This window comes from Alosa pseudoharengus, unplaced genomic scaffold (assembly GCF_046254945.1).
Source record: "Alosa pseudoharengus isolate Yale_2024_CS ecotype anadromous, Long Island Sound unplaced genomic scaffold, YU_APseudo_1.1 YU_APseudo_1.1_scf_9, whole genome shotgun sequence".
NCBI lineage: Eukaryota > Metazoa > Chordata > Actinopteri > Clupeiformes > Clupeidae > Alosa > Alosa pseudoharengus.
In genome coordinates this window covers 27774167-27797096 of record NW_027468881.1, presented here as the reverse complement: position 1 = coordinate 27797096, position 22930 = coordinate 27774167, and the positions used below count along the sequence as shown (strand labels likewise).

Sequence of the window (22930 nt, the reverse complement as noted above, 5' to 3'; positions counted from 1 at the left end):
CAACACACCACATGATTGGCTCAATGTGTTCACAACACACCACATGATTGGCTCAATGTATTCACTTGTCGACGTTTTGCCGCAGAAGGGGTGGGATATGTGTAGACAACTGCCATATTGGCGTTACAAACTAACCCTATGCATTTCTATGGAAAAAATTTTGAGTGACGTGTCTCCTCATTAGAAAGTCTCTGTCGACACCCCTGTGCCCTTGTTGGAAGGGGGCCACTAGGGATTGAAATCTCCTGGCAATATTTAGTGTCCCACTCCACCCCTGCATTCAACGCATATGTATGGCTGCAGACATGGGAGTGAGCACATAGAACTCATGAGTACATAGAACATAGAACATAGAACCCAGATGTGGCGACAGAGCCTCAGAAAGATGTCCGGAACACAAACATCTTGACACACTAAGATTCTGTATAGATTTTTGTTTGTCTTGAGTGCTATGTCCTATCTTCTGTCTATAAATACAGATGTGCTATACGAGCTGAGAGGGTCCACTAAAGAGCTGTGGAGATGCTCACCACATCCATTACTGGAAACATCTCTGATCCATACACACACACACACACACACACACACACACACGCACGCACGCACACACACAGACAGACACAAACACACACACACACACACACACACACACACACACACACACACACACACACACACACACACACGGTAATAAGTGCAGCCCATTCAACATACTGTCCACACTTACATCACATAAAGCATTTACACCAACACATACACACACGTATACAATATAGACACATGCATATACACATACACCTGGTGATGCAGCTACAGTACATATGTAGGCCACCCAACACTCTTTTGAAAATATTAATTTTGTCATAACAAATCAGGTCTGGATCACTAAACCCACTGTAATATTCCCCTGAAGCTTACACTGACCCCTCACCCCTCCCGCCTGACCCCGACCACTAACCTGTCTTGCAAACTAATTTGAGAAATTGAACTAAGGGTGATTACTGTAATCTAATGAATTAAAACACAATGGTAAGCACAAGTTAGTCAAATACTGAAAGCTTTAAATGACTGAATTTCAAGATGTTTACATGTAGATTACAATGTAAACTTGGCATTTACATCTCAATACTTTATGGACAATGAAAGCATTCTAAGGGCGAAACTAAGTGGAATTCCAACCATCCGCCATCGATGCAGTACAATTAAATATTAACTACAGGCAAACAGATTTATCAACGTTTGGGTACAGAGAACAAATAAAACCCTGATCTATTACATTTCTGACAGAGCACAGATTGTGGAATTAAAAACAGGGACAAACTTGTCCATCAAAACCAGGACTCAATAAGACCCATGAGAACCAATAGTCCTCAAACACACACACACACACACACATGCACTCTAACACACTGATGCATTCTGACGCTCCTGTTTCCATACTGTACACACAGCCACCAGGAGTGTGTGTGTCGCTGGTGACTATACAGTAACTAGGTCAGCATTGGTACATCTACAGGATTTATGTGAGATTTGGAAACCAGACCTGAAAGCTTTGGTATAGGAAAAACATTGATCCATTTCTTCACAAACACACCACACACACACACAGACACACACACACACACACACACACACACACACACACACACAGACACACACACACACACACACACACACACACACATAGACACATACACACAGAGACACATACACACCCACACACACACAGACACACACACACACACACACACACACACACACACACACAGATAATAAGGCACATACGTTTGGGCACCACAGGGAAATCAGACGCCTGTAAGGTTACTGTAGCCGTTAAATAATGCAAAACCTACCAGATGATTTTCCAGCTCAAGGCATCTCAGGGGAGACACTCCCAGCCACTCCAACAGGACAATGATGCAAACTGGACAGTGGTAATGCTCAACCCAGAATGGATGCAGTGTTTGACAAGTGGAACAAAATATTCCTAAATAAGGCACACAGTGCAAAAAGGTTATTATGTGACCATAGAGTTTGGGCAACAAGTTAAGCTGTCTGACCATGGCTGTTCTTAGTTTATGGGTGTTGTTAGTTCATGGGTAGTTTATAGGTGTTTTGCACACTGCTGACGGCCCTTTCCTTGAGACTATGACTAAACCTGTTAAACAGATTATTGAAGACAAGGAGAAATACAATGTCCTCAGAAAACTGGGTTTAGAGATATGTTTGCATCTGTGTGTGTGTGTGTGTGTGTGTGTGTGTGTGTGTGTGTGTGTGTGTGTGTGTGTGTTTGTATGAGAGAGAGAGAGAGAAAGAGAGAGAGTGAGAGAGAGAAAGGGATGGAGACAGTGTAATTGTGTGTGAGAGAAGAAGAGAGTGCCTAAGAAATCTTGTCATGTGTTAGCTGTCTCTCTCTGTTTCTCTCCTTATATAACTGTAACCTCTGCTACTGGCTGGAGGCAGAGAGAACACACACACACACACAGACACACACACACACACACACACACAGACACACACACACGCGCGCACGCATACACACACGCGCGCACACGTTCACATGTATAAACACACTCTCTGTGTATAACACTCCCTCTCTCTCTCATTCTCTCTCTCTCTCCCTCTCTCTCTCTCTTTCACACACACAGCTGTAGAAGTACTGAAGCCCTGTGCTCATCCATTTGACTGAAAAAAACTAGAGTACTTTATTATCCCACTGCAGAAACTTTGACTGAAGACTGCTGTGGATGTTGTTCTTAATATTCAATGTGTTTAACATAACTACACACGCATACAGGAAAACACTGAAGCACAAACAGACCTAGCACCCGCCCAGCCCCCCCCCACACTCACTCATGCACACACACACACTGATGTCTAGATGTTATTGCACAAAAAATAGCTGCTATTCTTTTCCTGACATGCTATCCAAAACTTTTGGCTGTTCTTGAGAAATTTTGTATCACCTTATTTTATAACATCTCATTGTTTTTCCAGTGTATCTTATATCTCACTAGTGACATCTTACATTTACTTAGAGTAGGGCTAATATCTCACATACTAAGCTATGATATTCTCTTTATCTACTTTCCTTTCCTTGTGATGTAGTCCCTCCCTTCCCATGTGCTATAAGTATATTGGTAAACATATTTTGCATTTCCTTTCACTCTTTGTTGTTCTTATTTTGTCACAGCGCCCTTCAACCCTTCTGGCTTCTGAGGAAAATGTCATGCCATAAACTACAGTGCATGAACAAGGTTACACTGCTGTCAAGAAGCACCATCACAGACTGTCACACATCAACAGACAGATTCTTTACTGTAATAACATGTCAGGTGTATGTGTGCGTGTTAGTTTGTGTGTGTGTGTGTGTGTGTGTGTGTGTGTGTGTGTGTGTGTGTGAGGTCACACACCCTGCAAGTGCGTGAATGCTAATGAATGCTAATGAAGGTGATTATGCAATAACACGATGAAAATGAGACAGCCCCTCTATCCCCTTAAATCAGGGGTTCCCAAACTTTTCCACGACAAGGCCCCCAAATACCACTAGGTTCTGGCCAAGGACCCCCTTGATGTGTTATTAAAACTATCGACAATACTACGGCAAATGTAAAAATACATTAAGCTAATCCTAATAATTATTTTAGCCACAAGCACTTCGCGATGGAGCATACAGTGTGTAAAAATTGTATTTGGGGCTTTCTGCTATGAGAGCTATCGCTCTACTATTATTCCAAGTCATTATCATGGGAAATATAATGTTCAGATATGCGTCACATTATTATAATGCCATTGTATAACAATCCTCACAGTAATAGGTATATTTTAATGTATTTATTTGTTGTTTTATTTTTCCTTCCAACTTGCTGAGGCCCCCCTGGCACCCCCTCGCGGCCCCCACTTTGAAAACCACTGCCTTAAATCACCGGCTCTCTTGCCTCGGAGACCTGCCGCACAGTGGTGCGGTCTCTCAGTGAGAACGGCCGCTGCCCTCAGGGGATCATGGCGCAGACTCTGTTGACAGCCTGGTCTTGTCAGCTGTGACAGCATGTAATCCAGCCATTTTGAAATGAAAACCCTCACACCCTTTCGTCTAATTAGTGAAGCAGAGACGTTAGTGCAAAACACGGCACCATATGCTGGGGAGGCGACCGCAGCATGGAGATGCAGCTGGACGCACCTTCAGATGAAGGCCATCAGAAACATGGGTGCGACACATGGGAACAATTACAGTGTGACTGCAAGACGGAGGTCTTCATTTCCAGCTTACCGATGCAATATAGAACGCAAACACAAAGAGCAAAAAGAAAAAGAGATTTCTTTATTTGTATGATGTGCTTTTTGTCTCAGAGTTATGGGGGTGATAGTCACATAATGCATTCCCTCATTTTTCCATAATCATTACTGTGATAGCATCATGTTACAGTAATACCAGCATGATTGAGCGCTGTGTGAAATCTCCTATAGCACTGGGAATTTACTGTAACATCTCTCCTGTGTATATTTGAAATACTGTAAAATACATCCGGATTGTTGTTTTTTTCACAGAGTGCTGACATAAAGATACACATTTACACCACAAAACTCGAAAACAAAACCAGATGAGGGTCTGCTGGTTCATTTTTTAAGGCAATTTCTTTTTAACTTTTCGCAGATTTTATGAACAAAGATGATTACAAAAGCTTTCAAACTTAATTTGCAAAAATAATCTGGTACCATCCCTCAGCTGGCTGTGGAGAGGGAGATGAAAGGACAGAGAGAGGAAGACATGTAAGGAGATGGATTAAGGGACGACAGGAAGGAGACTTTGGAAACCCCCCCCCCGTGACTCTGAGCGTGTGGGACTGACCATCTCTCAGGTACTCACCACATTGCCTGTTATATGTGTGTGTGTGTGTGTGTGTGTGCTTTTGCGTGTGCGTGTGTGTCTTTGTGTGTGTGTATGTGTGTGTATCTGTGTGTCTCTGTGTGTGTACAGTGCACAACCACATGCTTGTCAGGAAGCAGAGGAGCCGGTCATTACAGTGCAACTCACACTTTACCACAGGACATCCTGCCTTGACCCTGTCATGTGACTCACACAATAACACTCACAAGGGCTGCATTTCCTCACCAGCCTTTGTTTGTGGACACACTGGCTGCGAATAATAGCAGCCGATGAAAACCAGCGCGACTGATGTTATCTTGTTATCCTACAATTGAGACAGTTGACTAGCTTTCGTTGAGTGGTTTGGTTCATGAATATTTCAAATGAATCTCTTATTATTAGAACATTTACACTGGTTCTGTCAAATGGAATCGCAGTGACCCGGTCCTATGGGAACTGACACATGATTCAAAGAGGTTAATTGAAGGCAAAACAAAAAGTTGACCAAACCGCACAGAGTGGCCAGAAGTTTGAGAACTTTCTTTCCTGTTCCTCTTTTCAGTTTGATGACCATGTTTTATGTCTCACATTTGGATCTCCATTATAGTAATGAAACCAGTGCTTCTGAACTCAACCCTTTTCCCAGGGAGTCAATCTCTCATTAGTGCAATGCGGCTGTGGTCACAGTTGTTTCTCTAACATAATCAAATGTGGCATGCATGAGGCCTAGTCCACACGTACCAAACCGATCTTTTTTTGCTCCGTCTTCCCTGGAACCGTATCAAGAATATTTGCGTCCAAACGGATCCATCTCAACACGATTCAACACGTTACTTCATACCCCAGGCCTATAGGTGGCACTGTTTCTTTACAGAAATTGACCAAAACTTGCGCTTTACAAACAGACAGAATAGGCTACGACGAAATGGCTAGTGCAAGGAAACCAGAATTGTTTGTGTGGACTGATGGTGAACTGTCAACTGTAGTCAACTGTAAAACTAATAAACTTTATTTTACGGTTTGTGAAGGGTGCAGTCCCGTCCTTTATTTGGCTAACGCAGGTAGGCCTACTAATCACCTTTACTTTCTTTGGTTGGAGGATAGTCCGTGATTCACATTAGTTTTGGCTATCACCGCAATTAGGCTACTAAACGCAAGGCTTACCCAAGTTCTAGGCTATTCTGTCGCCACATTTATGATATTGCTATAAAACCTTCGTTAGTAACAGTCAATACTTTTGCCTGCATCAAATCGCGCATTTGCATTCAGTGTGCTACCATCGGCTTAACGTGAGTTCTAAGCGTCTTTGTATGCTTATATCTGATTTCACTCGACTTTGAATGCATGTATATATGTTGTAAGACATGTAAAATAAATGAATGACACTAGCACTACGCACAAATTAATGTAGCCTAAACTTACACCGCACTTTCCTAATAACTTAAGTTCTCTCGCGTCACTGACAGTAGCTAGAATGCATAAAAAAACACTGGGAAAAACAGTGTTCAGTCCACCAAGTCATTAGCTATCGGCGCTGCGCAGCACCAATTGTGATATTTATCTTACGGAGTGTAATCGTAGGTAAAGTCATGTATGAAAACTAGTTTTGTTAGGCAATACTATAAATGCAAGTCCAGGGCAGCTGAGGTGTGGCGATGACATCATCGATATGCAAGCAGGATGTGTGGTTTCGCTGTCTAAACAAATTCAAACGGGCTACGGTTTCAGATTTTTCCACTCTGGGACCAGGTTTCAAAAAAGTGCGGTTTCGGGCATTGCATTTACAGGATTTGTTTGGACGCTCGGCCAGGACGGAGCAAAACCTCTACGTTTAACCTAAAAAGCGGCTCCGTGTGGACAGGCCCTGAATCAGCATGTTTCAAGCCACCACCATTCCTTCAGATGCAAAGAAAGGCCCACATGGTGGTCCGGACTTAGTCTGATATGTATGGCCAGTCAGGGACAGTGAGACACGCCACCTAGGTGTTTGGAAGCAGAGGAGAGTGTTGATGCTTGATAAGAAGAAGCAGGAAGGAAAGACAAGAAGTAACATCCAATTTACTAGGAGCCAGGAGGATGCCACCCATCCCAGGATGCAGCAGGAGAGGTTTCTAAGCAATCTTGACCTTTGAACTCTTCCTGTTTGTGTGTGGACAATCAGCAATCTAGGGCGGGACAAACAACAACCTAGCAGACATGCAAAGGAGGAAGTAGACCAAGGCAGCTGCAAACATGCAGGGACCTCAGCAGGGCCAACCCACAGGGTCTTTAGCAGGGTACTTAACAGGGGCCTTAGCAGGAAAAGGCAGACTGTCAGGGGTCTAACTGTCTAACAGGGTCTAACTGTAGGGCCCAGGGAGTCAGGTGTCATCTCTCCGAAAATGATGGGTGAATGACTTATGTTAATACACACATTCTGCTAGATGTGGCAGTGTATGAGTGTGTGTGTGTGTGTGTGTGTGTGCGTGTGTGAGAGAGAGAGAGAGAGAGAAAGAGAGAGAGAGAGAAAGACAGAGGAGAGAGAGAGAGACAGTCTGGTTGTGAAATCACATAGGACATCTGAGGTCGCTGCCAGTCATTGTCAAGGTGTGATCATGCAAAACATGTTTGTGCGTGTGTGAGAGTGTGTGTGTGTGTGTGTGTGTGTAAGAGAGAGAGAGAGAGAAAGAGAGAGAGAGAGAGAGAGAGAGTGTGTGTGTGTGTGTGTGTGTGTGTGTGTGTGTGTGTGTGTGTGTGTGTGTGTGTGTGTGTGTGTGTGTGTGTGCATTTTTATACTTACAACCAATACCTCTCATACATTGGATTTCCATGTGACAGACCAAAGCACACGGGCCAATCTAATGCACACTGATCAAATCAGCGAATTAGAACATAAAAGTGCCCTTTCCCCAATGCCTTTGTGTTGCCACCACTACTGCACATACCTCTTTGTCTATATTCCATACATATAACTCTCTTTGTCTATATTCCATACATATAACTCTCTTTGTGAGAGAGAGAGAGAGATAGAGAGAGAGAGTGTGTGTGTGTGTGGGCACATATCTCTTTGTCTATATTCCATATATATACCTCTCTTTGTGTGTGTGTGTGTGAGAGAGAGAAAGAGAGAGAGTGTGTGTGTGTGTGCACATATCTCTTTGTCTATATTCCATACATATAACTCTCTTTTTCTATATTCCATACATATAACTCTCTTTGTGTGAGAGAGAGAGAAAGAGAGAGAGAGAGAGAGAGAGAGAGAGTGTGCGTGTGTGTGCACATATCTCTTTGTCTATATTCCATACATATAACTCTCTTTGTCTATATTCCATACATATAACACCTCCCCAACCCTGCGTTGAGTTGCTGCATTGTGTGAGTTACCATGTTTGTGCTCATGTGGAATCCGACCCTGTCTGACCGCCATGCTAACTGGATTAGCCCTGAATCACTGGGGTGTCATATGTGCAATGGGAGGTGTGAGACTGACACAGACACAGACACACTTAAGCAATAGCCCATAATCCCCACCTCTGTATCTCACTGTGGATTTGCCCAATGCCATATAGCATTAACCACAGAGAGGAGATGAAGAGAGAGGAGGGGTATAACAGATAGACTTCAAGATACAGGAAAGAATACACATTGTTGGACAATCTCATGAATAGAGCAACTGCTCCTCCCTCTGGTCGGCATATGTCTGTTCCTATAGGCTATTACCAATTAAATACGTTTCTGACAGTTGATGACAACTGGTTTTGTACATTAGACCTGAGACATCTGGCACTATCAAGCCCTACTTGCTTACATTTTTCGAATGTACAGGATAACTTAAATTTGGTAGGCTTTTTTTCAAAATGTATTTTTTCAAAATTAAGTTTATACATTTACATTATACAATTGCAACATTACATTTACTTTGAAACAAACGCCAAAATAATGATCATACAGAAAGTTTAGTGTGTGACGGTGCTCCAGAGGGAGGAGGCCCTACCATTATCTCAAATGTTATAAAATGTAAGATTTGCCTTATATGAGTAACCAGGAATACTGGAGCATTATGATACAGTGTAATGATTCTGCGTGAAATTGACGAGCGTAAACAGGTCTATAAACCTAAAAGGAGATGTCTCCCCCTTGTGGTAGTAATCTGGTGAAGGAGGTAGGGATGTATAAAGTGACGTCATGAATGCGACGGCTAGCATCACGGCTATGCGGCTAGGCCCACTGATCTATAAAGAACACTGGATAGACTATCCCATTGTTGCCGCCCCATCAACAATGTTCTTTATAGATCAGTGGGCTAGGCCACACATATCAGTGCTAGCCATGGTGCTAGCCTAGAGCTAAAGTCTACCAATTTCTGACAAATTTAACACATTTGTAGCCAAGCGCTCAATTTTCCTATAACTTTCTCGAGCAGCAAATCTTTTATGCATGAATGTGATCGAAGAGGTGGTATTGGACTAATGAACGTTTGGAAGGATAGTAAACGAAGTAGGCTGTTGACGACAGTCAGGTAAGCATTTATAAGGTAGAGGGTGCTATAGTACTTTTCATCAGCCGAAATAGCTCAGTTGGGAGAGCGTTAGACTGAAGATCTAAAGGTCCCTGGTTCGATCCCGGGTTTCGGCATTTTGTGCCCACGGGTCTGACGCGGGTGATGACTGATCTTGAACTAACCAGCAGTACGGACGGATGTAAAAATGAAATCTGAATATATGTAGAGACCAGAGACATGCGCCATTGGTTTGGAATGAGAACTGAAAGATGGACACACTGATCTGTGCTAGTCAGTAGGCCTAACTACATGCATACGGAAGTTAAGTAGTTCCTTAGTTATTTCTCAGAGTTTTCAGACACAAAAAGGCCTATAGGGCCTGCTTCTTCATTAATCCATTAAGCCCTAGGCTATATATCTTATTTTTCATGTACATTTCTAACTTCCAAATGCGATTGATTGTTTCTGGACAAGCAAACAAAACATTTAAATTGGGGAAGTTTATTTTACAAATATCTGTATTGCTAGCATTCAGTCCAGCAACATTTTCAATGCATAAATATACAAAACAAAAAAGGTATAGGCTACTCATAAACATTCAATACTAAAAATCACACATAAGCACAAGGCCTTTAATATCTCCTACCTTAGGAAATATGCTTTTGGTCCTTGCGAGGGACCTGCTAAAAGCACTTGTAAATGTGAAGGAAAGAAATCAAAAGAACACTTGGTGTTAAGACTTGTAAATAATTTCAGTCAGAAATTGTCCCAACTAGGGACTATTGTGCAAAGCATTGACTAGAACACTTGGGTGGGCTGTTAGTTATTACAAGACCCTAACTGGCCACACAGACCTCACTAGCAAAATGTCCCATTAGTGAAAAACTTGATGGCTCATGACTAGCCTATTTCATCCAATGCCATGTGTCTGTATATTTAGGTACGTGGTCCCTGAATGAATTAACTGTTGCAGGAATATGGAAAATATATTGATCTTCACTGGTGTGATAAATAATTTCAGTGAGTCAACTCTGGTATGAGATTTAAAACAAAACAAAACTAGCAAGGACTATACAGCAACTGCATCTATACAGAATAAAAAGCTGAAGTAAAATTTGTAAAGTTAGACTGATTCACTGTTTGATTATGTAGTGTAATATATTTTGTATAGAACTTTACTTATGTACTTACTGAACGTTCAAATTCTAACAAACGTTCTTGGTAAACAAGGGAATCAAATGCTAATGTAATATGCTCTCATCACACATCTTTTCTTTTTATGTCACTGTAACTTGCTGACAGGCAACTTCCAGTTGTTTTCAAATATAAAGGGAATATTGAAATAAACATTTTGAACAGATTTCTATTTCAATAGCAACAGTTACATTGTATAAAGTGGAGCTATACAGCTGAAGTTTTCCAGTCACCCAGTTTGAAATCAGACACAACAGGATAAAGTACAAGCTTGAGTCATTTTTTCTGATATCCTGTGTGTTTGATAGGTTTTCACATTTATGAACCGGCTTGCCACCTATTGCTACAGTCAATACGTTTTCTCATAGTGAAAAAAATCGAAACACTGAAATATTTAATTGTAAGTAGTAGTACCATCAACATAACCCCAGGTATATCTTACTCTGTGGGTTTAAACAGCTTTTGGCAATGGCCATTTTAGACCATTCGGTCATTTTTTCGGCTAAATAACACGGTCTGTTCTCTTTGGAATGGACTGCTTCAATGCTCCAATAAGTCTAAATTCTAAAAGCGCTAAAGGCAAATACCAGTTATACGCATTCCTTGAATGTACAGATGTACAATAACAGTAATTATGTGCAGAAAAAACATCAGTCGTCAAGTTTCATCACAAATATAAGTAAATAAATGTGTGTTTTCCAAGACCCAATAAAATACTCAAATCAAGTTTAGGATATGTCTGCATATTCACATTGACATTTCTGAACATTAGCCAAAATCAACAATGCACATCCATATTCTGAGCAATATAACAAACAAAAATATTTTTTCCCTTTAATTAAGTAACTTTGGTAAAGCATAAGAACCAACAAAACCTACTGAAAATCATTTGTAAACCTGAAAAATCAAAGATTCCATAATAGCAAGGGCAACTCAAGACACAACAAGGCTGGAATTAAAAGTCAAAGGCAAGAATGTGGGTATGAATTGCTGGGAAAAGAAGGTGAGGAGTGGATCTGAAGGTCTCCTGTGAAAGAGTGATGTACACATTATGCAAGTGGTGGGACAGTGGGGATTTTAGCTATGGTAAATTTGCAATCAGTTAATAATGACATGTAATGACTGGGAACAATCTCAGAAAATGAAGTTTGATCTATGGTGTATATTATACGATGTGGGCTGTGGCATGGGGAGGGAACACAGGAAGTTCCCTTCCTGTGTTGAGATGCAAGTCAAGGAGAAGGAGAAGTAGTCATGAGGAGGGAGAAGAGAGAGGAATTTGATTTGTGGGCGAGGGAATAGTGGAAGCAAGGTTGTAGGTCGAGTTGGATGAGGAAGTGGCCTGAGTCGGCGACTGCTGACTGGGAATTGTTGATCTGTTAGTGGGAGAATGGAGGCTGTTGTCAGCTGTGGTGGGAGATTCCAGGCTGACCTCATCCCCTTCCTCAGAGTCCCAGACCTCACTTTGAAGGTAATCGGCAAAAAGCGCTTTAGCACGTTGCAGCACCCTCCCAAGATTGTGTCTCCGAACAAGCCTGTCAAAGTGCATGGCCAGTTCGTTATAATCTAAACTGTTCTTAATAATGTGGTCACGGTGCTCTAGTAGAATAGACAAGCACAGAAACAGCATGAAGGGATTGCCTTTGCCAAACTCTTGTGGAGGTGGCAAAGAACAGGGCTTCATGGGTGCACTGTTAGTGTTAGGGGAATTCACCGTGGTAGTGGAGGTTTTGGAGCAAGGGGAAGGGAGATTGCTGGAAAAAGGCCTGGGTAGAGAGGGGGATCTGGTGAAAGACAAGACAGGAGAGGACAGCAAAGAGCGATTCTGAGGGAAGGCCAGAGTCGGGGAGGAAAGAGTTGACTTTCCGGGGGGCGTGGAGGGAGAGTTAGCCGCCCCCGTTCCATGAGAGGCCGGAGGAGGTGATGCGGGTCTCCCAGGTGTTTCATCTGGAGATGTTGGTCTTCCATTCATTAAAGTAGACACACCGTAATGGGAGGGCGGGCTTTCCGGGGAGGTTCCTCTCCAGTTGGATAGTGAGGGGGATTTGGTGAGAGAATGGCTGGATTCGGTGTTCCTAGTAGGCAGGCATGAAGGCAGTGGTGAAACTGGAGATGCTTGCCCATTGGGTGAGCTCCTTTGCTCCGTGTCTGGAGTTGATGAATTGATCAAAGGCGCCCTCTCTCCAGGGTCATCCTCACTGTCCTCCGTTGACTGGCGAACTGGCAAAGGTGACGCAGGACTACAAGAATGAAACTCTGGGGTGGAAATAGTGGATGCCTCAAAACTGTCCTCATTTCTGGCACTGTAGTATTTGAATTCACCAAAACTGGCTTGTTTCTCAAATGGAGGGACCACAGCATTGCTCATCTTTGCCTCGTATGCTGAGCGGTAGTCTCCTTCACCATCACGTCTTGGTCCTGCCTCAACCTTTGGCTCGTCTTCTAAGGTCATCTTCCTTTCGCCATCGGCCTCTTCTCGTGACGGCCGTAACATATGGCGCTTTCGTTGCTTTTCGGTTTGCTCACCTTCGGTCATTTCCCCCTCTGCAATTCCGCAGCCCTTCTCTGAGCTGTCATTTTTGTCCGACTCCAGAGGTGGACCAATCAACTCCACTTCTGTTTCAGGGGGATCAGGTGGAAGGGAACTCCAGGTTACCTCCAGCATCCTGAGGGCGTCATCGAACGCAAACTCCCGCTTCAGCTCTAGGAGTAGCCAGCGGTAACAGAAGAACAGGTCATCGGCTCCCTTGGAAACCAAATAGGCGTAGAATTCCGGGTCGGAATACTGGAGCAGCAGCTTCAGATGCTGGAATTTGATTGACATGAGCTGACCATCAGGACGGAAGTTGCCTTCCAGCCTCTTCATGATTCCACAGAAGCAGATAAATGCATGTGCTTCATTGTCCATCACTGCGAGAATTGGTGATGCAATATCACTCATACCCTGGCAGTAGGATACCTTTGAGGAACGACAGAAAACAAACCTTGAGCTATTTCAGGACAGCATTTGTTAAGACAACAAAGTTCAGATTCATAAACTGCATCTGCACATTTTTTGCTTGGTTACATAAATGAATATTACAAAATGCCATGTAAAGTTAAAAAATGAACAGTTAGTTAGCAGAGCTGGTAGGAATATGGCTTTGTCAGTAGTGACAATAAAATCACCAGAGGTTATTATGGTCTTAACCATTACATGTACATACTGCCACTTATAAAAGCATGAGCTGATAGCAGAGGTTTATACCTGTGGATGTGTGATGGCATAGGTTGTCAGGAGGTCTGTCAGAGCTGTGAGGTGGGGGCTGTCCTCCGAGCCAGCGTAGTAATGGTGTGCTCGGTCAGTTCTTAGCACATCCTTCATGACATTTCCTCTGATGAACTCCAGATCTTCTGAGCTGACCCTGGCTGTCCACTCCCTTTTCAGCTGGTCATACTCTCGAGTCTTTCTCTTCATGTAATCCATCCTCTCTTGACCAGTCAACCCATCTGGATACACGTTCAGGAGATATCGCCACACCACCTAAAAGAATGGAGTAAGGAACAGTGACAAATAGAAAGAAAAAGCTCAAGTATTTGGCTTAATTAATGACAATTGTAAATACAGCTCATTGAATTTACATTATACCCCGTGCTATGTCTATGAGTATTTGGTTACATAACAACAATACAACAGAACATCACAAATAATATAAATGACAAACAACATAGTATCTCTGGTGTACATACAGACAACCAAGTAGAGAATAGAATTCCAATTATAGGAACTACAGTATCGTCCATTTACTGATTTCACTTTTGCACTCATAGGCGGGTACTCCTCTGATTCATCATGACAGCTCTTTCTCTTCCTCGCTCACATACTTTGCGCAACGATGGCTCCACTCCCCCGTGGTAGATGCGCAGTCGGAGGTCCTCTGGCCGCGAGAGCTGCCCCAAGCTGTTGAGATAGCTGTGGAACTCGCCGTCACTCAGGGGTGGCTTGAAGGGCTTCACCTCTTCCCCATAAGACCAGCTCAAGGCTTGCTGCACTCTGGACAGTGTCCGGCCCATCTGAGAACAGTGACATTGAGAGAGAGACAGAGAAAGAGAGAGAGAAATTGACAGATACTGATTGATCACGACAACACATTAGGGAAGAAGAGCGCGGTTTGGAAAGCGGTGTGCTTTTTTTGTTTGTTTGTTTGTTTTTACTTCAACTTGATTACATTAGGAGATGAACCTGACTGAAAGCAGCAGAGACTGGAAAAGAGTTGGCTGAAAAGAGCTGGCTGACGGGCTCAGTAACCTGGGACAGGAGGGACTGGGTGAAGGGGAGGGCCGCGGCTGCGAGGGATCGCTTCTCGCCTGCGAGCTGATCAGAACCGATCACATCCTTGGGGCTGATGATGTCCCAGTCCTCCAGAACTGGACCTGTAGACAGAAACACCACCATTAGCCCAACTCTCATGTGAATATGTCATATGCAGAGGCTATACTGTATTCTAAGAAAGCTAAGCTCACTGTCTTCAGATGGTTTGATGTCTATCTTGAGCTGCAGGTATGGTTTCGCTGCCGAGACAAATGCAGCATCTAAATCCCAATCAGACAGGAGAGAAAGGTACACTTCCACCCCCGAGCGATCACGAGACAGGTAGCTTATTCCAAAATTCCTCTTCCTGTGAACAGAACATGAATACAAGATTGTTTTAAACCATTCTACAAACAATTTCACTTTTTCACAATTTATTACATGCAACATACCGTATAATACACAATACATTCAAATTATATATCCAAGATGTTCATTCACCATCAGTCTTCCCGCCCTATACTAACCCGTTCAGTTCAAAGGCCCGGATGAGAATGTGCTGTAGGACCTCCAGAGAGGTTATCTGAGGGTCTACAGCAAAAGACCGGAACTCCACGGGCAGCATCCCCTCACACTTCTACAAGGAAATGAGCAAGAGAAATCCATGACATGCTGGCATAAGCTGAAATTAATGGCCAGTGCACAATAAGCAAGAACACCACTTAACTTTATATTTAAACTGGTCACAAAAAGTGCTGGCCATGTAATTGCAATTCTCTAATGAGTCTATGTCTACTGTGAAAGCATGCTTCCAAATTGATGTTTGTGATGAAGTTGGCAAAAGCTACTTTGATGTGAGAGAAGAGTAAAAAGCGTTGTATATCCTAGAGCAGAAGTGAAGAATTCACACTTCAACCCAGAGCAGAAGTAGACACTTTCCGATGACGTCAGTGCTGTTTAAATAAATGACTCACAAAACCCGGATTGTGTGCCTACAATCAGGACTCTGCTACTACCCCTTCTCACGAACCTTGTTGACGTTCATTGCAACACCACGTTACACATTCCTTGACACCTGTGCAGTTTCATCTGACAGCTGTCGACATAATGTCCAAAAAACTAGACTTTTACTTTCTGTTTCTATGTGCATGGGACATGTTCATTGTATCCTAGGCTAATTGATTGCGACCGTGTCCACTTGAATAAGATAAAATATTAAGAGTCTATTCAACATGAATGTTTACACTACCAAATATAATGTTAGTGTTTTCCATCGGGATTACGATGACTATAGCCAAGGGAAAACACCAGCATCTTATCATTGTGGAAATTACTGTGCAAACAATGCCAATTGTTAACAAGATTTCTGACAGCGAAACAGTTATAGTAATAGTAACCTAATAGATTTATGGAAAATAGCTGATCACACTGTCCAATTCCTGATCAGAATTATCACAAGGCAGGTATCCTGGCGGCAGCTCGATTTATCCTTAACGTTACCGCTGCTGTTGTTGTTGGCTTCATAAAATTCCTCACCTTGACTTTGACACGAACAACCCCCCTCTCCTCCTCAGCTGCCATGTTGGGGAGTCCACTCGATAATCCAAAGGAATGGGATATTTCACAGATGTTACAGTGTCATAAAAATTAACATGAAAACAATCAACAGCTGTGAACTAGCCGTTTTTCTCCACGTACCGCTTTGTCTGGTACAGTGAAAACATCGCTATCACGGAGGAGTACTTCCTGTATCGCAAAGCAAACTGATTTCAAAATACAAGCATTTTCCTCTACATTTTTATAGTTCAAATCTTTTAATAATGTATTGTAGTAGTCTTATTCTGCGCCTGTCACGTTGATATGACTCGAGGGAGGTTTAAATGTAGGCGATGACCAGATAATCATAGCCTATATAAATTCTGGCAACGTTTCAGATTGTATTCCAATGTTGCGTAAATTAACTGCATGAGCTGGAGCCATACTGATGAATGGGATATATTTCATTTGATCTAAATCTATAATACATTTATTAGCACATGTCCTGGCTTTTAATATTTGTTTTGTGCTAATGTTAGGCTATTTTTCCTGGATAACATTTTACTGTCTATGTGGCCACTTATTTGGACAGGATGTGACATCAAATAAACATTACATCACTGTTTTTGTTTCAGAAAGCGAGAGTGGTGAAAACGCTGTGGAGCAGCAAGTCAAGCACTCACACTACACTTAACATTAAGAGCCCCTGTGCGCTTGGCTGGGAATTAGGCTATATAATCGACATCGAGAAACTTCTGCACTCTTTTGGTGAAGTTTAAACTTTAAACTCCGTATACCATATTATAATTAAGGAATTAGCTGTAGGCATGTCATAGGCCAAATAGACTTGGGACATGATCGCAACCCGTGGATGCACCTGATGCACTAAGATTATGTAGTCTAGACCAGTGTTTCTCAAAGTGTGGTCCGCAAGCTATCCCAAGTGGTCCGCGAGCAGACGTGGTAAAGTATAATATAGATGAGTTGTTTGCAATATTGAACCAACTTGTATGTGAATCCAAACAGTTCTGCAACACTAGCTATGTAAGCTATGCCAATTTAAATCATATGAATCCTCTGACACAATAAGCAAGGTGCAATAAGCACGGTGGTTCAGTGAGTAGGCCTATTGTGTTGTTTTTTCTACTGGTTAAGTGGTCCTTGGTCTGAAAAAGTTTGAGAAACACTGGTCTAGTGTTTCTCAAACTTTTTCAGACCAAGGACCACTTAACCAATAAAAAAGAAATGCATGGACCACCTAAAAAAAAGATTAGAACTACTTTAACAGTATTAGCCTAATAGGCCTACTCATTGAACCACCTTGTCTTTGCACTTTGCTTATGATTTAAACTGGCATATATCTTACATAGACAGTGTTGCAGAACTGTTTGGATTTACACCAGTGCTCCACCAGTGGTCCCCTAGCCTGGGGTTTCCCATGCTGCCTTGCTACGCACGACCATACCAGAGCCCTTACGCGCGCGATTTTATTCAGGTCTGACGTTAGCCAGGCTAGTGGTCCCCGGACCACACTTTGAGAAACACTGAAGAGAGAATTTCTAATTCCGTGAACGCGCCCTGGTATGGACCATCCATAGACATTAAATCACATCAGTGATGCGAGTAGATCTTTCGGTGTAAAAATTAGTTAGTCAGTAAAGACCCATGATATTCAACAAGGTAAATTGCCGTTTTGCCCTAAATAATTTGTATTATAAGTTGTCATCACAATAGTGAAATTCAGTGATATCTTTAGTTCACAGTAATGAAGTAGTGTAATTCAGTGATCTTCACAGTATAGTCCGGTGGACAGCCCATAGAGCCCCATTGTGGACCCGGAAATGTTGAGTACACCAAAGTTTTATGATGGAAATATATAGTATGGGTTCCCAGCATGCAGAAACTGCCGGATGCTAATTTGCATATGTTGGGCAATTTGTGTAATTGAGCTAATTAGCATAAATTAGCATAATCGCCTATATTGATCATATTATAAGAGCTGCTTGGCCAAAATGGACAATGTTAGTATGTTTTTAGGGGTTACTGGAGATGCTGAGTCCATATCTGACATTTTCAAGATTCAAAATCACTATTTAAACTTGGTTTGGTCACATTTTACTCTCATTAAGCTGATTTTGCTGAGTTTTTTGGTACAATTTAGACAGATTTTTGGAGGATAGGGCTGTAGCGATATACAGTAGGGCTGTAACGATACACCAACCTAACAATTCGATTCATATCACGATTTTTGACCCACGGTTTGATACGAACCTCGATTTTTCTTTTTTTTGGGGGGGGGGGGGGCTAGACATTTTAATAGCCTACCTTAGAAGACCAGAGGAGTACAATGTAATATCTCTATTATTTTATATCCTGATATAAAAAGAGAGAATACTGAATGTCTGATATTTATGACAGCACACTCAGCTGTCTGGTTGAAACCTGGAATATTGTAAACAAAGTAGCATAGTTGGCTAGCTTATCCTAGTCTATTGATTGGACTGTTCAGTTTCCTCATGTGTGGTTAAGGTAATACTGTTCTCCTTGGGACAAGCCTTTTGGGAAACATTGGTATTGAGATGATCATTCAGTTCTCCCAGAATCCCCAGTGCGAAACATTGTGGGAATCTCAAGCACAGTCCAGCACGCTGGCGTTGCACAGCTCCTCCAACAGGCCATTGCCATCCTCAGCGCGGGCGTTCCCACATTCAGTCCAACAATTAGTCTCTGGCACTGCCACACAGCAGGTGGGGTGCACACACCGCAAGGGCCCTACTCACCCTGGGGAACCACAACCACCAGCGGCCCAATGCGGGGCGTGCTAGCAGTCACCTGGTCTGTCGCCTCTCGTCCCCAGCTCCCTTCAGAGAACGCCCTCAGGTCGCACTTTCGCAGTGTGCACCACCGCAACGTTCCTCCAACACCTGGCGGGGCATAGCCTCCACTGCCACAGACTCCCCGGCGCTGAGCACCGTAACTGGCACTGCACCTCCGATGCTCCACTCCGTCGTCTCGCCAGTCAGTTCCATCGCAGCTGGACCACGCTGCGCAATCAGGCTACAGCTACCGAGGTTGGTGTCCCTCCTCTGCTGCCTTGTCGCAGAGCTGTCCTCCGCTGTTCCGGCCGCTCCACACCACCATGATTGCGCCAAGGCCTAGACCTTCTCTCTGGCTCGTGTCATCGGATTTCACACAACAAACTTTTTTTCCTCCTTATTTTTCTAAAGAGCACCGGCGAACAGGCCGACTCGAACAGGCTCCGCCAACCGTCCGTCCTCAAGGTACCACCTCCTTGCCGCTCCACCTCTGCTCTGCTCCGCAGCCAGGGCCACCGCCAACTCCAGCCTAAAGCCGCCCGGCGGGGGCAGGGCCTCCAGGTCTTCTCACGGTGAAGTCAGCACCCAGGCCGGTGTCACCACCTCATCTTCCAAGGCCGCTTCCTCAGGCCGCTCTCCCGGTTGCGTGAAGTCCTTCTCCGCAGTGCCCACTGCATGGAGACCCTCTTCAGGCAAGCACTCCTCCCGTAGCCAGGCCCAGGCGACAGCTGGTCTCCTCCCGCGGCTTCTACTGAAGGCCTCTGTAAGCTTTTTAGTACCCCTTACAAGGGCTCTCTTCGGATCCTTTTGCTTGGGCCTCCACCTAGCGGTGAGCATGGACGGATTATGAACTTTCGGGCCCCTGGGCCCGGATGTATTAAGGGCCCCCTATTAATTGTCGCATATGTGGAAGGGGGGTTTGGGGGTCAGAAATGTTTTATTTTGTTTGATGTGATTTCCTGTATTCTGTTGCATTTTGGGGATGGCCAATACTAAATTCAATCAGATTCATAGCCTACATTCTGATGTGTTGATTATTTGGTGCTTCACTCCCCTCCCTGAAAGACATCTACACCACCCACCTCACCCACAAGGCGACCACAATTATGAGTGATGCAAGTCACCCCGCTCACAATTTGTTTGATCCACTGCCCTCTGGGAAGAGGTACAGAAGCCTGCGCTCCCGCACCACCAGACTCACCAACAGCTTCATACACCAGGCTGTTAGGATGCTGAACTCTCTCCCCCCTCTCCCCCCTCCACCCTCAGCTACATAACATCCTGGACTTTGGACCCACAATGGCTGCCTTGCACTTGTACACTTGCACACTTTGCAACTTGTTGTTGTTGTCCTGAAAACACAACACACTTCTGCTGCTCTTACATAACTTGCACCACTATGCCACTTGCTTACTTAGGTCAAACAGAACTACCTCAGCCATTTATTGGCCTGACTTTGCACTATTATATTGACTGTCTATGCACAATTGCATAATTTCAACCCAATTTTGCTGCTCTTATTTCTTCATTGTATGTGCCTTCTTATTTACTTTTTATTGTTTACTTGAATGTTATGTTTGTCTGTGGACTTAATTTGGTAAAATATGTCTTGTCTCCACCGTGTGATAGTGAGAAACGTAATTTCGATCTCTTTGTATGTCTTGGCATGTGAAGACATTGACAATAAAGCAGACTTTGACTTGAGGCAATGATTTCATGCAAAGGCTTCAGGGCCCCCTGACCCCTTGGGCCCCTGGGCTGGGCCTGGTAGGCCCGTGCAGTAATTCATCCCTGGCGGTAAGGTCTCCCACTCCCGGCTCCTCCAGCACTGATGACACAGTCTCCTACAGAACGCATGGAAAATGTGCCCATCTACAGGTGCTGCTTTGGAAAGCATGGAAAACGTGCCCATCTACAGGTGCTGCTTTGGAAAGCAGCAGACCGTCCTGATCCACCGGCTGTGGATATAACCGCGTTTGGAGGGAGTTAGAAGACAGGTATGAAGAAAGGAGAGGAACTTGCCCACCCTCGATTCAAGTCCTGTTGCTCCTCCTGATTTGTTAGATGTTATCAGCTTTAACTGCAAAGCTGGGTTAAAACTGTGTATACATGTATCTGGAAAGTGCAGCTGTGCAGCTGCAGGCTTGGCCTGTACTAATTATTGTTTCTGCAAAGGCAGTGATGTTACATGTGGCAAAATATTTACACAGCAAAAACAGCAGAAGGACAGGGATGAAGAGTCTGGAGTAGATGGCGACAGGACAAGGGATGAGGACAGTGAGGAGTAGTAGAGGCTAGTTCTTCCCTTTGTTACTCAATTGTGAGTCACAGCAGAGGGCCAGTGAATATCTATTTCCAAAATGATTGTGGAATTCAAAAATAACTTGAGGATCCAAATTATTCCTAAACACTGAACATTTTTATCATCCAAAAATCCGTCTAAATCGCCCCCAAAAACTCAAACCCATACTATATATTTCCATCATAAAACTTTGGTGTACTGAACATTTCCGGGTTCACCTTTCTGTCCACTGGACTAATAATGAAGTAGGCTAGTGAAATTCAGTGATCTGATCACTGAAGAGTCTTTGTGGGAAAAGGGTCAGTAGTGAAATTCAGTGATCTTCACAGTAGATCACTGAAGGGTCTTTGAATACAGATGCTGCTAAGTAACCTTTATGGTTTCTGAACAAAAATCAAATCTGCCGACACTGCCGTGACCCGGATTCGAACCGGGGTTGCTGCGGCCACAACGCAGAGTACTAACCACTATACGATCACGGCGAGCTACTTGTCAGCGATGCAGGCACGAGGATAAATTCAGGTAAAATAGCCTTTCCGGATTAACCGTTTTAAATTTTTTTTTATTTGTTTAGAGAAACCAAGATGATACAAAATAGAATATCTTCAGTGGACTGCAAGAATTCCAAAGTTGTTTTCAAAGTAGATGCTAACTAACGTTGTTACACTAGCCTTTAGCCACCAAAAAAAAAAAAAAGCAAATCGGTGACACTCCCATGGCACTGCTGGCGATACAGATCATGTTGTAGGCCTACCGTGAAGCTTTTCTCCATGTTCGTCTTCCGTCCGCGCAAGTGAATTCGTGTTTATCTTGAATTGGGGGCCAAGCAGCGAAGCTTGTGTTTCTACGTTTGTGTTGTGTTTCTACGTTTTCCTATTATTATTATTACATGCAATGGAAGTCAATGGCAGCATTGGCAGCCCATAGAACCTTCTGGTAAAAAGTTGTAAAATTTGGCAGACTAATTGGGGACGGTCCCATGATTCATGTCACCAAGTTTCATGTCGGCAACTCGAACCCTCTAGCGCCACCAACAGGCCAAAGTTGGAAGTGTGTTCACTCACGTAACTTTTGACCCGTAGGTCCGATTTTCAAAAGTCAGGTATCGTTGGAATCCTTGGACCAAGTCGAGTTCAACCACTGATCCAAGTGAGTTCAACGCACCCTATGACGTCATTTTCCGCCATGATGGATTTTCCGCCATTTTGGATTTCATCAAAAACACTTAAAATGTATCAGGGGTCACATACTTTCTCTGATTCCCACCAAATTTTACACAGATCATCTTCAGACCAAGCCTCACAAAAGTTATCACTTTTCGTCTTCGGAAGTATTACCGTTCGCCCGTAACAGCCAATCAAAATTTGCGGCGAAGCCGCCAAACAGGAAGCGAGCTCATATCTCAGCAACCCATTCATTTGTCATAACCAAACTTAGTACATGT

General features: G+C 43.5%; 1 protein-coding gene and 2 non-coding genes across 4 annotated transcripts; 1 reads left to right on the top strand and 2 right to left on the bottom strand.

Moving 5' to 3' along the window:
* Positions 1 to 9408: 9408 nt before the first annotated feature.
* Positions 9409 to 9481, top strand: trnaf-gaa (transfer RNA phenylalanine (anticodon GAA)). Its single transcript has one exon. It is a non-coding gene; the product is annotated as a tRNA-Phe (tRNA).
* A 357-nt stretch (positions 9482 to 9838) lies between these two features.
* On the bottom strand, positions 9839 to 16552 carry tbc1d25 (TBC1 domain family, member 25). Of its 2 annotated transcripts, none has more exons than XM_076275897.1 (7): positions 16369 to 16552; positions 15360 to 15469; positions 15045 to 15199; positions 14764 to 14954; positions 14406 to 14594; positions 13789 to 14064; positions 9839 to 13500 (listed from the first exon to the last, which is right to left on the bottom strand). In XM_076275897.1, exons 1-7 carry the CDS (start codon positions 16411 to 16413, stop codon positions 11794 to 11796), a joined length of 2673 nt encoding a protein of 890 aa, XP_076132012.1. In that variant the 5' UTR covers positions 16414 to 16552; the 3' UTR covers positions 9839 to 11793. The 2 variants fall into 2 exon arrangements, with proteins under 2 accessions (XP_076132012.1, XP_076132013.1); XM_076275898.1 differs by having other exon boundaries at positions 14830 to 14954.
* Positions 16553 to 21896: 5344 nt separating this feature from the next.
* trnah-gug (transfer RNA histidin (anticodon GUG)) lies at positions 21897 to 21968 on the bottom strand. The gene has a single exon. It is a non-coding gene; the product is annotated as a tRNA-His (tRNA).
* Positions 21969 to 22930: the final 962 nt, after the last annotated feature.